General features: G+C 39.7%; 1 protein-coding gene across 6 annotated transcripts in view; it reads left to right on the forward strand.

Annotated features, from left to right (window-relative positions):
• Nucleotides 1–6132: 6132 nt before the first annotated feature.
• The window catches only part of LOC104598294 (CMP-sialic acid transporter 4-like), a 91602-nt gene continuing 78923 nt past the window's right edge, over nucleotides 6133–18811 (forward strand). For 5 of the 6 annotated variants that reach the window (XR_735344.3, XM_019197948.2, XM_010260293.3 and 2 more), the window contains exons 1-3: nucleotides 6133–6406; nucleotides 6987–7295; nucleotides 7765–7881. Coding sequence is in view for 5 of the 6 variants with exons in the window: in XM_019197948.2 (XP_019053493.1) it covers nucleotides 7128–7295; nucleotides 7765–7881 (285 nt within the window). In the remaining variant the exon portion in view is untranslated. The remainder of the gene's footprint in view (nucleotides 6407–6986; nucleotides 7296–7764; nucleotides 7882–18811) is intronic. The other variant, XM_088891017.1, reaches the window with a different exon arrangement.

Here is an 18811-nt window from a genome sequence, read left to right on the forward strand (position 1 = left end):
ACTCAATAACCATCATAAAAGTACCTCTATACCTAAGCTTTGAACATATAACATGTACCCAACTTGTTGGGGGGCTGACTCCAGGAATTCAAATGGCTAACTAGTGATCCCGGGAACAAATGGTGCGATTTTTTCTCTCAAACTTTTTTGTTGCCAGATAATGTGAAATTGAACAGACACATGAGCAATCCGACTCATTATCTTATGCCCAATTAGTAGTGTAAAAATCAACTCATGATACATACCATGTATCTTGCATAAGTGACATGGCATCTACTATTTAGGGAACTGTAGGTTTTGATTTTTTGGTTCAACATATCCACCACTAGTAGCTGCAAGTGTGAGCCCTCAGATAATGGTGTGAAAACCTTATTGCACATCAATATTTCATTGGGCTTCAACCACTAATATAGAATATCGTGGCAGACGTCCGAGAAATACAACTACAATTAAAAACAAATAGCATTGGGATTATATCACAAAATGCATCGTTTGCATATGGATTTCTTGATGGTGTTGGTGGTTCTTGCCATCAGCAAGAACCAAATCTGAGAAATATATTTGCAATTAAAGATAAACAATCCATACTGGTGTCATCGAAGACACATAGCATATCTTGATGGTGTTGGTGGTTCTTGCCATTAGCAAGAACCATACACATCTATGACCTACACAACCAAACATGTCAAATCAGCCACATTGCTAATTAGCCTTATACGACATGCAACACTCCCCTAAGACAAACCAATACCTCATCATACACCCATGCTTCCGGGTTAAAGAGGGGCAGCAAGCAATCTGGGGTAAAAAATACATCACCATTGCTCCATACCAATTGTTCATCGCCATAATCATTAATCAACTTCATTACACAAGAAAAAAATAATGGTATGGACAAAATATAGTTTAAAGCAAATCAATTAAATGGACACAATCTTGTATACAATCTTGTGCACTTGTCCTCTCTTGGAGTTGTTTAAGAACCATTTCACAACTGCTAAGTCCTCATTTGGGAGCAAGTCCTTCATCTTAAAAGAAGTCCACAAGGATCGTGCATCCACTGATTGTAAGAAATACTTCACTAGTCACTAAACTATTAAACAACTCTACCCTAAACACAATAACCAAATCAACCCCACAAACAATATCAAGACAACACCAATATCACTTCACCTTCCCCTTCATTTCTCTTTTGGACCCTGCAACAATGGAACACTCTTCCGCTACTTGCCCTTGTTGCCCAAGAGTTAGGTAAGGCGACACCACCATGCAGTTTTGCTTTCACTCTCTCCTTGCCCAGGGAAACTTACATTTGTAAGTAGAGGCAATGGAGGGAGAGATGAACAATTTCGCAAGATGGGGCTATAGTGCAAGTCCTTTCAGAAGATTGCTCTACCCTCGTGATGCCACATGCAACTCTAGCAAGCAAGTCTTACCATAATCATCATCGTATAGCACATACGTTGCCAAACCTACCGGCCCCTCACTAAATGGTACTACATCTGGGTCCATCCCATTATTTCTCAACATTCTATGAAGCCTATTAACTTCATTACTAAGTGCCTCGTTCTGCTTTTTTGTTGAGGCATACTCACTGGCCTCCATACAAAGAATTTGATATTCCATAGATTCCATGCAGGATTTGCAAAATTTTTGAAAAATCTAGTTTGACGCTAGTTAAAAAATCTCAACACTAGTAGTAAGTCAACTTGTATATAACTCAAAATATGTATGCTACGCTAAAAATACCTTTCGCCCTTTTCGACCCCACTCATGACCAACACCCACTCTAAGGCCCCTGGGTGCACAAACTACATATGAACACCAAAGGTGAAGGGAATGGAGATCCATCATATGGATGGCCGAACCATGTAGGGTGGCTGGGCGAAACTTCAAAAAATTTTTTTCTCCCTTTCGGGAATCCTATTCCCTATTTTAGAAAAACTACATTTTTTAAGGTTCGTTCTTGAAACAAATCAGACCAAATCTGAAACCAAGGTAAAGGAAGGGATATACCTGGTATGGAATCAACAGTAGTTCCCAACATAGGTCTTCACACCCAAAAAGTTCACCAAATTCTTCCTCCACTGACGTTGACATAGCTTAGGGTAAGGCAGGATCAACAAAGAGATTCTTCAGCAAGAACCCCACTTCTTTAGCAAGAATCACACAGGGATGGGAGCACAACATTAAGATTGTTTCTTTCAGCAAGAAACAATATTAAGATCCAATCTTGGTCACTCCAAGAACTAGAGATCGAACAAGGTAGGGAGGCAAGAATAGAGAGAAGATTTGAGATTTGCAAAAAGTGTTTAACAGAAGGATTTCTCCCTCTATTTATAAGCCTTTTTGGATCAACTTTCTAATCATATCAAGAGAGGGTTCTTTGATCAAAATCTTTATTTGGATCAGAACTCCTAAGTGGATAAGACATATCTTATCCTCTTGCTGATTTAGAAGCAGATATAAACTTAAATTCACCCATCTCTTAACTAATCTAATTAGCCCAGTTTGAATTGGGCCTTAGGCCCATATGGGTTCAGCCTAGCCGTTGTTATAAGGCCTGGCCGAATTCACTACTAAAGACAGTGAACCTCTAAGTCCATCAGTATGAGCTCTTAGCAGGCCCAACATTTACACTAAATGGTCATTGGGTCCAACCACCTTATGAAGGCCCAAGGACTATGGACTTATGTGAGATTAGCCCATCAGGTATAAATCCTAAATGGTCTTACACTTAACCTCTCAGCCCATAATGATCAAACACTGTCCAACAAGAGAGGACCTCTCCCTCGGCTGCAAGGTACAGTGTTGCACTCTCTATTCACATGCCTAAAAAAGCAATCAACCAATAAGTGATCCTCAATTGAATGAGATTAATATAAAGTATAAATAAAAAAAATGAATGCCATCCACACTAACCATCAACACAGCTCAGTATCCAAATAGGCAGCCACTATACGAGGATGAGCCTTCGCTTGTTCCAGCACCACAACTAGAAACAAACTGATCTTGACCACCGACTAAGAATTCATGTACACATTTACCCCAATCATAACCATCGATACGTTGTAAATCATCAACATATCTAGCCTAGAAGGAGCTCACCCTTGAACTGCCTTAGGGAAACAACACATAACCAAATAATTACAAAATAATCAGCTTCACTATTTCTTCAATGTGCTCCTCACCATCTAACGAAAGAATCTTTTTTAGCCTACGCCATACGAGATCCAGCTCTACAGAGGTAGAGTGATTTTCATCAAAGCCAATTGATTTTTTGAACAATCCACTACCAAGAAGGCCTTCCGATAGGGCAACTGTACTACCTGATAGGCCAAGCCTCGTTATCAAGGCAACATCAGCCTCATGGAATTGCACAATCCTTTCACCAACTATAAATCATTGGATAGTTGAGTCCCACAATTTTACTAGATAACTCAAAAGGGCCATCTCCATAGTCAACCGTGGCAAATCTACGAAGTGTTCAAAGAGAATCTGTTGGAGCCTTCTCTTGTGATCCAAACTTAGAGACAAACTCTACAACATCTCCTAGTTCAAGAGACAACACAACGAGTAATGGAAAATGCAAAGAAAAAAATATAGCTAATTCCTTACCACACTCAAAGCAATAGAACAGGGTTTTGGAGGAGCAAATCCCACTATAAACTACTGAATCTCCAGCAAATAGATTTCTGAGCTCTAGCTTGCCATAGATTACTAGATTTGGATGGGGGTGCACGATGGTCGGGAAAGCTCACTTCCGACGGTGAAGAATGGTTGCCTCGGATGGCTAGTACAGGGGGCCTTTAGGGAAGAAGAATGTCGGGAGCAATAGAGAAGTCATCTACTAGATGATGAATGGAGGAGCACGGGGGAGAAGACAATCGTCGTTTTTGAATGGAGGAACAAATTGTTGATTTTCAACTAGATGACAAATAAAGGAGCATAGGGAAGAAGATAGTCATCATTTTCAAATGGTGGAACGAATCATCGATTTTCAAATAGAGTTCTTTTTCTCTTGTTTCGAATTGTGTTGAGGGGTATAACGGTATAATATTATTATTGTTTTGCTAATGGGGGGAGGAGTTGGAAAAATTTCATATTTTTTAGCTGGAGTTGATGGAAGTTTCGTATTCTGTACCAGGTTAATTGAAATTTCGATTTCTAAGGGGAAGTTGACAGAAGAAACCCCTTGAAAATAAACTTTTTTTCTGTTAGTTTTGATAAAGCTAGTAATAATGATTCAACAATTATTATTTTAAAATCTCAATTAAACCATGTCTTATTTCATATTATATGTTCACGCCACATCTTAAATTTATGTGTTTAAGATGCTTTAACTATTATTTTTTCTTATATTTCTAAAATCAGAAATTGTATTTTGTATATAAGAAGTTCTAAAATAAGAAAATAAGAATTTAAATATTTATGTCAAAATTATGGTTTAAAATATACAAATTTTGTATTGGATGTTCAACATAGATGGAATTCTACCTATTCTACTTAATAAAGTTGTATTTTTTATAAACAAATTCTTATTAATTTTATAATACAAAATACCATATGATATTATATTTGAGGAAGAATAGAAAATGGTAGGTTTTAGAAAAGATTTTTTTACAAATTTTTTATGATACAACTAATGAAATTTCGGGTGTTCATTACTGAACTAGTATTTTAGTTAATCATTTATTTATAATTAGTGAATATTTTGCAAAATATAGAAAGCATTCACAATTTAAAAGTATTGTTGAAATAATGGAAAATAAATTTAAAAAATATTGAAATAACATTTTTCTTCTTTATTGCTTAGTTACAATTTTAGATTCTAGGATTAGGAAAGATGGTTTATATGTTTTATTTGAATCGTATTGTGAAAATGTGAATATTGAAATTGGAAATAAAAAATAAGAAATTAATTGTTTATTATTTGATATGTATGATTTATATGAATCTAGGGCATAGGAAAGTTGGAACTTGTATAGGTGCAACTTCCACTTTTAAAACAACTAGTTCATCAATAAGTAAGAGGCAAAAATATACTCCCACTTCATCAATAAGTTCATTTACTAAATTTATTTATTTTTTATTTACAAGCAAATTTTTCTCATTCAGGTGATTACTTTGACTCGGAGGAAATGAATACTTTTGATATTTTAGCGTGGTAGAGTGAATATGGAAAAAAAATATCTTTCTTGCTACATGGAAATGAATACTTTTGATATTTTAGTCTTGTCTTAATGCAGGTACTAGGGTGTTGGATGATAAGAGAAGTTGCACGAATGATGAAAGTATGGAGATGTGCATATGTTTGAAAGATTGGTTGGATGTTGATGATTGTTTGTATGATAAAGGATGGCATGACATTTCACTTGATGTTTCAATAGAAATAGATGATGATCAGGGTCAAGGAGATGTATGTGGAATATGAAGAAAAATGTTGAAGTCAATATTTTTTTGTATAGTCAATAATTGTATTGCATTTTTAAAATTATTGTAAATTTTGTTTTTCAATTTTATTTTAATTATTTGTTATTTTTTCAACAATGTAATTTTTTATTGTCAATCTATAATTTTATTATATTGTTTTTATATTTTATTCCATTTTCCATATTTCATTCATCCATTGACCATTGTATTGTTCAAATTCAAATTCAAATGAAATAAAATTCCTATTTTTTTTTCAAGTTTTGTATTTTGTTAAGTGTTTTTTCAAACTTTTGTTATTTTTTAATTTTCTTATTGGTTCCCAAAGTTAAATATTTTACTTAGCAAAAAAAAAAAAAAAGACTGGCCTGGTTTGGCCCAGGCCCAAGGCCAAGACCGTAGCCCAGCGTGACACGGCTTAGGTCTACGACACAACTTACAGCCCACCTGACCAAGGCCATGGCACGGTACAGGCCCACATGGGCTGTGCCGGGCGGACCCCCAAAGTATCTGAGAGGCGGAGGGAAGCACGGTTGGATTTACACCTCTACCCCTATAATGTGTTGGTTCAAAAAGTGAAAGGTTGCGAACTCGTAGTGATTTTCCAGCGAGTTCAAACGCACAAGATTCCAGTCGAAAGTGTTGTTCTGTCTTCATGCTTATTACACATCTTTATTTATTTACTTTTGTTTTTGAAATTCTTGTTGCATACCTGCAGCAACCGCAAACGGCGCATGAAGACTATTGTAAAATTCAAGCAAACTTTGTAAAGGGAAGAGAAGAAGCGAACTTTGCGGCTATAAATACTTCGCAAATGCTCACTGTCTCTGTATATTCTTCGCATCTATAGATCTCCATAGATCCATATCTGAGTGCCACAAGCGTTCTATTTCTCTCTTTCTTCGAGTTCCTTGGACCAGATCGAAGAATTCTCCCTGTTTTGGCGCGCTAATTCCTCGAATCGTATCGGAGTTTGGTAAGTTCAGCTACCCAGGTATTCAAATCTCGTCGAATAATAGCGGTTCCAGTGGTTTTGGATTTTGAATTGGGCTGGGAATGCTGAATTGAGAGTTTTCTTTTTCTTTTTTCACCTGAGTACTGTTTTTTGAAATTTGATTGAATTCGAGGTCGTTTGGGTGGTTAAGGTGTCCGAATCTCTGGAGATCAATTAATTTGTTGGACTAGGAAAGATCCCGGTCGTGTATCTGCAGTATATGACTTTGTCGATATGATCGTGTGGTTTCAAGCAGTTTTTTTTGGATTCCATGACTATATGAATTGCAAATCATAGATTTGTTGATTTGATGACAAGATCTGGTTAGGTTTTGATTATGGAAGTGAAGGAAAGTTTCAATTTTGCTGGTCGTTGACTTGAATTTGGTGGCTTGCTGTATATTTAGTTGTATGAAGTTATGATAGTATCCGTATTTTTTTCTGAAATTTATAGTTATCCAATTCAAACAATCTGATTCTATAAGAATTTATTCGATGAAGTATAAATATTGTTGCCTGTGGGGTTCTTTCCAATGATGAGTGGTTTGAACTTTTGACAATAGGTTTTCTTGGATGGTTCTATCTACTACAAGATGTGTCTGGGGCCGACAATGATAATACTGCTGCTTCAATTGGTCCACCTTTGCGTATTGTAGATAAAGTTCTAATTCTTGGTGATAATTCGGGAATTAAGCTAATAGCTAATGAAGAACGGGATGATAGAATGCAGTGTCTGCCACTCTAAATTGGTTTCTCCAACTTCAAAAACCGTGTCAAGAGCATATGATCGGCACAGGAGCAAGTTATCATCTAAGTACCGAGCCCTCAATGTCCTTTTGGTTGTTGGGGATTGCATCTTGGTCGGTCTACAGGTGATTTGGCATATTCTAATATGGTCTTCTGTATGATTCATGATTCTTGTTACAGATAACAGTGGAGCCATGACTGAGATGAATTCATCTTCTGTTAGATTCTGCATTTTCTTTGGGAAGGAACAATATGGTGCCAAGATTTACCATTAAATATTCAGCTTACTTGGTGCTATGCAGCTTCTTGAGCTGCTTCTAGTGACTCAATGGGTTGCCTTGTATTTTTTTGTTAATATTTGATCATTTAAGTTTTAGCTTCTTAACTTTGCTTGTCATTTTGGCAAGTCCAAATGGTTCGAGAATGACATTAGTCACGATGTTGGCATTATTCTATAAGCATATTGATATAAAAAGAAACTGTTCTAGAAAATTAACAGACTTGTCTAGTATTATGGTTGCTGATTAACTTGAATTACTTCTGGATTTTTTAATGCTTCAAAGTACCTAATGTGGTCTTGTCTTTCTTGTGCAGCCTATTTTGGTTTTTATGTCTAAGGTGGATGGAAGTTTCAAGTTTAGTCCCATCAGTGTTAACTTTTTAACAGAGGTTGCAAAGGTTCTATTTGCAATTATTATGCTCTTGTTCCAGGTAGCTTGAATGTCCTTCAGGAACAGTTTGATAAAATGTGGTTATCATGCTTTAGTTTACATGATTTTGGGTTGTAAGCAAGTCTAATGTTTCTATTGCTGTACAGCTAAAAGTTCCCCTTATTTGGAGAAGTTATATGATTTTAGATGAAGTTAAATTGGTTTTTTTTCATAAGTGAATTTTATTTATCTATATTGTAATCAGTACAGATATAATCAGTATAAGTACCCATAAGAGAGGTGCAACCTCTCCCATCACAAATTTAACAATAACTGTTTACAATTGAGCTCAATACAATCAATCCATGTTCACCCCTTAATTAGCAAAAGCATTGGCCATCCTCCTCACCCACTGTATACTGAGTGTCATATTTTTCGTTATCCATTTGAGTTTCTGCATTTCATTCCTATAGCACCAAATCACATATTCCGGATCTTTCAGCCATCCCACTATGAACTTAGAATCACCTTTAATCATCAACTTTTCTATATTCAGCTCATTTGCAAGATGAATTCCTTGCAGCACTGCATACAATTCAACTCTAGTAGAGTCCCCTCCCCCACTCCCACTGGTCTAGAGAATAGGGCAATGACATGTCCATCCTTGTATTTAACTTAATTAAGAAATCAGAAAAATAGAGTAGAAGAAGAGAAGGAGAATGTAGAAGGAGAAGTGTGTTATTGCAACTGATGTCTGGTGGCCCAGGGAATGTATTGTTGCGATAGATGTCTGAGATCATAGTGGGGGTTGGTAGGGAAGAAGACTGGTGGTAGAAAACAAAATCACTGCTCCAATGGACTTAAACTGATCTTACAGGTTAAATAATTACAGGGTAATGGGAATGAAGAGGTGAGATCTCTTGTGAGCCAGAGCAGAGATGCACCAACAAGGGGCTTATGTGTTTTTCAAGTGGCCTTACCCAGTACAAATCCTCTGGGAATTGGAAACTTAGGGTTGGATTCCAATCCAGGTCCTATTGACCCCAATTTTCAATCTTGAACCAACTCTATTCTCATGTGTATCATTCAGTAACAGATATTGAACAATCTCAACCATTGCCTGGGTCTTGCCAAGAAGATGAGAGGGTGGGGTAGAGGGGGAAGGGTGAGTAGGGAGGACTTGAAGAAAGGGAACAAGGGGAGAGGATTTGGAAGATGATTTGCAAGTTTTTTGAGGATCTTAAGAGAAAGGAAGGATATGTTGAAAATGCTAATGAAATTACTAAAGGTGATGGGGTTGAAATTGAAGGAAGTGGAGAATGTTAAAGTTTGCTTGAGGAATGGGAGAAGGAAAGAAAAAGATGTTGGAGGTGGAGAGATTAAAATCTGATGTAGAGATGATGGCCGAATGGTCCATAGTTTTGGCTTGGGTTGGTTTGTTTACTTAGTTGTTGTAGAGATGATGGCCGAATGGTCCATAGTTCATTATTGTTTATTTATTTCTGTTTATGATTTATATTTGTGATTAGTGGGCCTTAGTTATGGGTCTGTTTTATTTATTTTATTATTGTTTCTAGTGCTGGCTGCCCTATTAAGGGTATTCATGTAATTGTGTTCTTTTTACAATTAAAGAATAAAATATAATAGTGGGGGACAGGAGAGAGGTTCAATTGATTCCCTTCCTTCCCTTTTCTTCTGTCTTCTTCTTCCATTGTATGTCTTTTCCACCTTCTACAATCTTCTTTTCTGCTTTATTTCTGATTATTGTACGTGGGATTTACATCTTGGTATTAGAGCAGAGTTCCTACCTTCTTCCTTTTTTCCTTTTTAATCTCATATACACAGGTTGTATGGAGAGTTGATTGGTTGATTAATTAATAAGTATTCAGCCTAATTAGAGGAGGTTTTTGGAGAAGATTGCAGTGCTTGTTTGGGGCCCAAGGTAGGTTCTTGGAGAGTTTCTTGAAAACCCTAGCTAACTGGAGAGTTTTTAAATTGAGGGGTATAGAGGGAATTTGGAAGTGGCACTTGGGGCTGGAATAGAAGTTTTTTGAGTATCTTTGAGATCAACCCAAGTTGGAGAGATTTGTGGAGCCTCTAATAAGAGCGACCAGACTTTCTCCTTCTTCTCCAGGTGCTAGGTCTGGTGAAATCCTATTTTTGGCTATTTGAAAAGAAGTTTTGGCCTTAGGAGGCAGTGAGTCTTGACTAGTAATATCCTATATTTATTTTCATTTGTTTCTGTTTGGCCAATGGAGCAAACTAGAGGTGAGATGAAACAACCTATAGACTCCAAGTTTGGCCCAAGAGGGTTTGTGGAGACTGTTTGGGGCAATAACCTCAGTGAGGTTAGATGAGACTAATTATCTAGCATAGTCTCAACCAATTAAGATTCATGTCTACAGTAGAGGGAAATGGGGGTACATCACTAGGAGTAAGAAGCAACCTAAGGAGGATGGCCCTGTCTATGAACGGTGGATGTAGGAGCATTATAAAATTGTAGGCTAGTTATGAATTCCATGTAGCCTCATATTAACCAACATTATTTGTCAATGGAGACTACAAAGGAGGTGTGGGACAGTGTCACAAAGACTTAGTTTTAGAAGTTGAATGTTGTTAGGGCTTACAAGCTGAAGAATGATGTGAATAATTTAAGACAGGGGGAGAAGCCTATGGTAGGAGATTGACTTGATGGAGATTGTTGTGTGGAGGTGTACTAAGGATGCTGAGACTCATAGGAAGGTAGTTGAGAGGAATTGGGTTTTTGAGTTGTTTATAGGACTCAATCCTGAGTATGGTATTGTTAGACGAAACATTCTAACGAGGGACGAAGTGACCTTATCTCAATCTTATGCCATGGTTATCAATGAGGAGAGTTGAAAAATGTTTCAGTGAAGAAAAATTAGTGAGAGAACAGCTTGCAGCTGCCAGAGTAGGGTATGAGAAGTATGGCTGACTCATTGACCACTTAGAGTCTACTACTACAACTACTACCTCCTTAAGAAATAGTTCCTCTTTTGCCTATTCCCATTCAGGTATTTGTGCCATTGTGAATCATGCTTCTATCTTAGTTAATCGTAGGATCCTTTGGATAATTGACTCTAGTGCCTCTAACTATATGACTAGTGTGTCTCATTGATTTTATACTTACTAGGTTTTATTTGACCGAGGCAAGATCTCTCTTCCTGATGGCTCTCTTGCTAGGGAAACATCAGAGCTTTAGATACCCTTACCTTATCTTCAGTTCTTCATCTTCCTAAACTTAATATAGACTTAATTTGACAAAATCCTTGAATCGTAGTGTAGCCTTTCCTTTCTTAATGTCTTTTTCAGGACATGTAATCTCGGAAGGTGATTGGGAGTGGCCAAGAGGTGAATGGGATATACTTGTTGAATATACCTGAACAAAGTCAAGTATCACCTCAGAGAGTAACTTTTGGTTCTAATGTGTTTAGGAGGCGTTTGATAAATCTGAAAAATTAAAAAGATATTAAAAGTGTCTGAAATCTGAAAAGAGGCATAGATGCTTTTCTACTTTTTAGAGGCTCTGAATAGATAGGGTTGTTTGTGTTGGATCAACCCTTCGGCATTTGAAATTCCCTGATTTTATTATTTTACCCCTAAAATAGACTATTTAGTAATTTTTGAGTTCAATTTGTATTATTTCATAAAAAATAATTTATTAAATTCAAAATAATATTGAAAAATATGAGTATATTATAAAAAGTAAAAAATAATTTATTAAAACAAGAATAAAATAAAAAAATACATATAAATTTATAAATTAAAAATAAATTATTAAGAGTTAAAATAATAATGAAAATAGTAATAAAGTCCATAAAGCAATGAAAAAAAATTTAATAATTATCAAATTAATATCTTAAAACTATTAAAATATTTAATAATTAATTATTAATAAAAATTAAAATAATTAATAATTAGTACAAATATATTTATAAAAATTAAAAATAATTTATTAAAATAAGAATAAAATTATTAAAAAAATATTTAATAATTAGAATAGATAGGACTGCCATTGCTGAGAGTTGCATTGGTGGTGGCGGGAAAGGCAAGAGGAGGTGGGGGGGGGGAAGGAAGGGAAGGAGAGAAGAGAGAATGATAAGTCAGGATGCTCTATTCATAATGATTGGTTTGGGGGAAAGAAATTACAGAGATGTATGCTGTCGTTGGTTGATTCAAAATCGCCAATGCAAGAAGTTGCAGTGGTGGAAGAGACTGAGTGGTGGTTGAGGATGTTGCCGAGAGAAAGAGAGGAGAGGAAATGGAGGGAGAGGGAGAGGAGGAGAGAGAGAGAATAGGGAGAGAAATTATAGAGAGGGATGTTGTCGCTAGTTGATTCGAAATCGCCGCTGTAACTCGTTGCAACAGTGGAAGAGGCCGACTGGCGGAAGAGGCCGCTAGTTGATTCAAAGTCCTCCTCCTCTCCCAGTTCTCCCATTCCTCCTCCTCCACTTGCTAGTCCTTTAGTTTTCACTACTCATCCTATTATTTAGAGGTGGTACCAAAGACAAAGCTTATGACATGAGTAGGTTGTTCTCCCATCTACAGTTGAGCCTTAGGCATTCCTAGCTCCTGAAGAGAGGATAGTTCCTTTACGACTTGCTTTAGCATCTTCTTTCCTAGATTTAGACCGACCTATAGCTGTGAGAAAGGGTAAGAGAAAATGTACAACGTCCAAGTACCTTCTTACAATTTCTTGTCACCATCCTATTACTCTTTCCTAGCCTCTATTTCCTCTCAGCCTATACCCAAATCAATAGAGAGGCCTTATCTAAGCCAGAATGGAGGGAGGCTATGAGAACTAAAATAGAAACACTTCGCAAAAATAATACATGGGATATTGCAGATTTGCCTCATGGGAAGGAACCAGTGGATGTAAGTGGTTGTTCACCATCAAGTATCATGCTGATGATACCATTGAGAGGTATAAGGCCTAATTATTTTCCAAGGGTTATAGTCGAGTGTGTGGAGTTGATTCTATGGGGATCTTCTTACCATTTGTCAAAATGACCTCAATGAGAGATCTTTTTGTCCTTGGCAGTAAGTTCTGATTGGCTGTTATATTAGTTTGATGTTAAGAACACCTTCTTAAGTGGGGAGTTGACTGAAGTATGTCACTTCCTCCAGGCATGCATGGTAAGGAAATGCGGAGCAAGGTGTGCAAAAATTGAAGAAATCCCTTTATGGTCTCAAGCAATCCCCTCGAGCCTGGTTTAACAGATTCTAGGCTGCACTTGTTGAGTTTGGTTACACTTAGATGCAATTTGACCATTCCTTATTTAATAAGAGGAGAGGTACTATGGTTGCTTTTCTTATTGTTATGTTGATGATATTGTGGTTAAAGACAATGATACAAAGGAATAAGCACTCAAGAACTTCCTTAATTCAGAATTTGAAATTAAGGATTTAAGGGGGTTGAGATATTTCTTGGGAATTGAAGTTGCAAGGTCTAAAAATGGTATCTTCATCTCCCAATGGAAGTATGTGTTAGATTTTTTTACTAAGACTAGGAAACTTGGTGCCAAACCTGCCTCTACACCTTTTGATGCCAACCACAAGCTCTCAGCTAATGATGGTGAGCTCTTGGTAAGATAGGGGAGTGTTCCAACGACTTTTGGGGAAGTTACTATATATTTATATGACATGGCCAAATATTTCATTATGCTATTAGTGTGATTAGTTAGTTTATGCATGCCCCTAGAGTCACACATATGGCTGCAGAACAGGTTTTGTGTTACTTTAAGGGGATTTCAGGAAAGAGTATTCTCTTCACTAGGCATCGACACATGAAGCTAGAGGCTTATACAGATGCCGGTTGGGCTGGTAGTATTGAAGATAGAAGATCTACATCTGGTTACCATGTTATGGTAGCGAGGAACATTGTCTCATGGAGAAGTAAGAAGCAGTTTGTAGTAACTAGATCTTCAGTTGAGGCAAAGTATAGGGCCATGGCCCATGGAGTTTCAAAGTTGTTATGGCTCAGGTCACTTCTAGAGTAGATGGGTATTGCATATGATAATCCTTTAATGTTGTATTGTGATAACCAGACTGCAATTAACATGGCTCACAATCTAGTTCAGCATGATAGGACAAAATACATTGAAGTAGACCATCATTTTCTAAAAGAAAGAGTGGCTTCCAAAGAAGTTTGTCTTCCTTTCATTGCCTCAGAGCAACATCTAGCAAATGTTTTGACCAAGGGTGTCCCTAAGGCAAAGTTACAACACTATGTAAGCAAGCTGGGCATGATTGATATCTATGCTCAACTTCATGCCTAGCTTGAGTGGGAGTGTAGAGATGAAGGGCCGAACGGGCCATAGTTCATTATTGTTTATTTATTTCTGTTTATGCTTTATACCTGTGATTAGTGGGCCTGTTTTATTTCTTTTATCATTGTTTCTAGTGCTGGCTACCCTCTTAAGGGTATTGTTATGGACGCATTCACTGGGAGGAAGTACCATCGCCGACAGCAGCAATAACATGGGACCCTCATCAGATTATCTAGCTAGCCATAGTTCATCTTACCTTATCTTTATCTTATCTGCTTTCTTATCTTACTCTTATCTTATCTATTCCAATAAGGATTAGTATAGAATCTGATTTATCTTAGGGAGTTTTTATCCTTCTTGAGTAGGGAGTCTTATTTATCTTATCTGTAAGCAGTTTAGTTATCAAGGAGTCTCCCTACAAGGAGGACTCTTACCTCTTGTAATCTCCTATTTAAGGAACTGAGATTATTGAATAAAGATATCAAAAAAAATTCAGTCAAGGAAGAGAGTAAAAGGAGAGTTCGGTGATCTCTTGGACAAATTACCCTTTAGGACGCCAAGATAGGTTCGGCTGGGAAGGGGAGGAACAAGGGAAAACAAGAGGTTTTTCCCGTGGACCGACCCGTGACGAGATCCTATTCCCGGGCCCATAACATCTTGGTATCAGAGCCTAACGTCATGGGAGATCTGGAGTAGCTGTCGTCTAGGGTCCACGAACTGGAGCACAGGCTTGTGGAGAACGTGGAGGTTTGTGAAGTCAAAGACGATGTCCGGGAGCTGCGACGCTTGCTGGAACCGTATTTCTCTAACAGGGAGAAGAGCTCCGAAGGGACTGCCACCACCAACAGCCGCCGACCAGATTGGACGGAGTCGTCCGGCGAACAGCAGACCGCCGCCCCGACAGCCGCGGTTGTTTCCAAGTACAGCCGACTGGAGTTCCCGTCTTACAACGGCACCGAAGATCTGCTGGGGTGGCTATATCGTTGTGAACAGTTCTTTCGCAATCAGCGCACGGAAGGCACAGACAAGGTCAACCTGGCCGCTTTCGACCTAACGGAGGAGGCGCAGCTCTGGTTCTACTGACTAGAGCAGGAGGAACACGGGCTCAGTTGGGGTCAATTCAAATCCTACTGCCTCCTCATATTTGGACCCCCGTTGATGAGCAACCCGCTAGGTGAATTGATCAACCTCAAGCAAACAGGAACCGTGGCTGAATACCAACACCAATTTCAAACCCTCCTTGCCAGGGCAGCCTCGGTACGACCAGATCAGTAGGTAGATAAGTTCACCGCAGGGTTAGTAGAACCCCTGAGGGTGGACGTGGAGATGCAACACCCTCCCAACCTGGTCACAGCCATGAACCTAGCTTGTGCCTTCGAACGTAAGCTACAGCTCAGCCGCGGGACCTTCAGTGTGGGTTGGCCGCCGACGTCATGGGCACCCTCGAAGTCAATAGGGGTGTCCCCTTCTTCAGCAACCAGCAGGGAACAGAGATTTCATCCAGGTAACGTTCCCAGGTTGGCATCAAGCATGGGAAGCAGCATGGCGGCACCACCCATTAAACAGAGCTGAGATGGCAGAGCGCCGGGCAAGGGGGCAGCGCTTCAATTGCGATGATCTATATTCAGCGGGGCACAGATGCAAGAGGCTATTCTGCCTTCTGGTGGACGAACAAGAGGAGGACGAGGATGAACTCGTAGCATTAGAATTCGAGATCTCCCTTCATGCGATTACCGGGATAAAGACCTCAAAAACCATGCAATTGCGGGCGCAGGTAGCAAGGAAACCAGTACGCATCCTTGTTGACTCAGGAAGCACGCACAATTTTGTAAGTGAGCAAGCTGCCCTCCAGTTAGAATTACCTATGGAAATCAGGCCACAACTGCTGGTAGCTATAGCGAATGGAGAGAGGGTTCACAGTCCCGGAATCTGCAAGAACATCCAAATATAGGTCGAATCAGAATCCTTCTCTGCTGATCTATTCGTGCTATCTTTAGATGAATTTGATATAGTTCTGGGAGTTAAATGGTTGATCACCCTAGGCCCAACCCTGTGGGATTTCAGCGCCCTAACAATGACATTCCACTTGGATGGAAAACAAGTTACTTGGTAGGGAACCGGAGTAAAGGCAAAAATGCAGTTGCATACACTGCAGGGCGAAACAATGCACATAGCGGATATGGAAAGACTCCTCATTGATTTATCAGATGTATTCCAAGAACCCAAGGGACTTCCACCCTCCTGAGCTTGCAATCATCGGATCCCTCTGGTAGCAGGATCAGAACCCGTCGTCGTCCGGCCTTATCGCTACCCACATCTACAGAAGGACGAGATAGAGAAGTAGTGTACGAACATGATGAAGCAAGGAATCATTCGTCTTAGCCCCTCTCCCTTCTCCTCGTCGGTTCTATTGGTACCAAAGCAAGATGGGACTTGGAGATTTTGTGTGGACTACAGAGAGCTCAATAACTGGACTGTCAAGGATAAATTCCCTATCTCCGTTGTAGATGAGCTGCTGGATGAACTCCATGGAGCCCAGTACTTCTCGAAATTAGACCTACGGTTAGGATATTTTCAGGTTCGGATGGCTCCCGAGGATGTGGAGAAAACTGCCTTCAGAACGCATCATGGTCACTTTGAATTTCTAGTTATGCCGTTTGGTCTCACCAATGCCCCATCCACATTCCAGTCTTTGATGAACGAGATATTTCAATCCTACCTCCGCAGATTTGTCTTAGTGTTCTCTGACGACATCTTAGTTTACAGTAAGTCATGGATAGAACATGTACATCATCTACGGACTGTTTTTGAACTCTTGCGATAACACAAGCCCTTCCTTAAGCGGTCCAAATGCTCTTTTGGGGAGCGCCGGGTTCTTTACTTAGGGCATGTAATCAGTGGGCAAGGTGTCCACGGTGGATGGCTCCAAGATTCAAGCAATCAAGGAATGGCCCAAGCCCCAATCCGCCAAGGCTCTCTGCGGGTTCCTAGGTCTGACAGGTTACTACCACAAGTTTGTACAAAATTACGGACTTTTGGCTGCCCCATTCACCAAAATGCTAAAGAAAAATGCCTTCCATTGGGACGATGCAGCTGATGCAGCCTTTGCGAGTTTAAGGGAAGCCCTCTCCTCCACGCCAGTTCTGCAGTTTCCAAATTTTGACCTTGAATTCATAGTCGAATGCGATGCATTAGGTATAGGTATTGGAGCCGTATTGCAGCAACGGGGGCATCCGATCACCTTCTTCAGCCGCAAACTAGCTGACCGACATCTAAAATTACCCGCCTACAAGCGCGAACTGATTGGGTTAGCTAAGGCAGTGCAACACTGGAGGCCATACTTATGGGGAAGATCCTTCGTCGTCAAGACTGATCACTACAACCTCAAATATTTGTTGGAACAGTGGCTTACCACTTCGCCTCAACAACATTGGGTTAGCAAACTACTCGGTTTTGATTTTCGGGTAGACTACAAGGTGGGATCCTTAAATCGTGCCGTAGATGCCTTGTCTAGACGAGACGAAGATACTATGCTCCTTTGTGCGATTTCACACCCCCGAGTCACCCTGCTGGAAGACATCAGGAACACACTGCCACATTCACCGGAGTGGAAGGACCTTGTTCAGAAAATACAGTCCGGGACAACCGACTCAAATTGGTCCATTCATGACGGGCTAGTGTTTTACAAAGGACGTATATACCTTTTGGCAAATTCTTCCTTAATTCCCTCCGTCATCTGCGGTATACATAACTCCACCCATGAGGGCATTCAGAAGACACTGCATCATGTCCAAGCTGATTTCTATTGGCCAGGTATGAAATCTTCTATTCGGGACTTCCTCCATAACTGCTCCACGTGCCAACAACACAAATGGGAGAACCTACACCCAGCTGACCTTCTTCAGCCCCTCTCAATTCCAACACAAATCTGGGTTGATATATCCATGGATTTCATCAAGGGCCTACCCAAGGTGGGCAGAAAATCAATTCTATTCGTGGTGGTGGATCGCTTTTCTAAGTATGCCCACTTCATCCCTCTGTCACACCTGTACAGTGCTGTTTCAGTCGCCCACGTTTTCTTTACACATTTTCCGTCTACATGGGCTACCAGAATCCATCATCAGCGACAGGGACCCTGTTTTTACCAGTGCGTTCTGGAAGGAACTGTTTCGGTTGCATGGTACGACCTTAGCTTTTTCCTTCACCTACCATCCTTAGACAGACGACCAAACAGAGGTAGTGAACCGTACAATCGAGATGTACCTCCGCTGTTTTGTTGGGGACCAACCACGCCGGTGGGTTGATTGGCTTCCCTGGGCCGAATATTGTTATAACACGGCCTATCATTTGTCCCTCGGCATGACACCCTTCCGAGTTGTCTATGGCCGGGATCCTCCTCGCTTGTTATCATACGAGCCCGGTTCAACTCGATTGGATGAGATTGATCGTTCCCTCCAAGAGCGCGATGCCCTCCTAGCTGAAGTTTTTCTCCGCTTGCAACAAGCGCAATTACGCATGAAGCACGCCTATGACCAGCATCGACGAGAACTAACTCTTGAACAAGGTCAGTTTGTGTGGTTGAAGCTCCAGCCCTATCGGCAACGTTCCTTGGGACACCGGGCTGCCCCTAAATTAGCTCCTAAAATTTATGGACCCTTCAAGGTATTATGGCGGATCGGCCCAGTTGCATATCAGCTCGAA

Source organism: Nelumbo nucifera, chromosome 7, assembly GCF_055504915.1.
Source record: "Nelumbo nucifera cultivar China Antique chromosome 7, China Antique-T2T, whole genome shotgun sequence".
Classification (NCBI taxonomy): domain Eukaryota; kingdom Viridiplantae; phylum Streptophyta; class Magnoliopsida; order Proteales; family Nelumbonaceae; genus Nelumbo; species Nelumbo nucifera.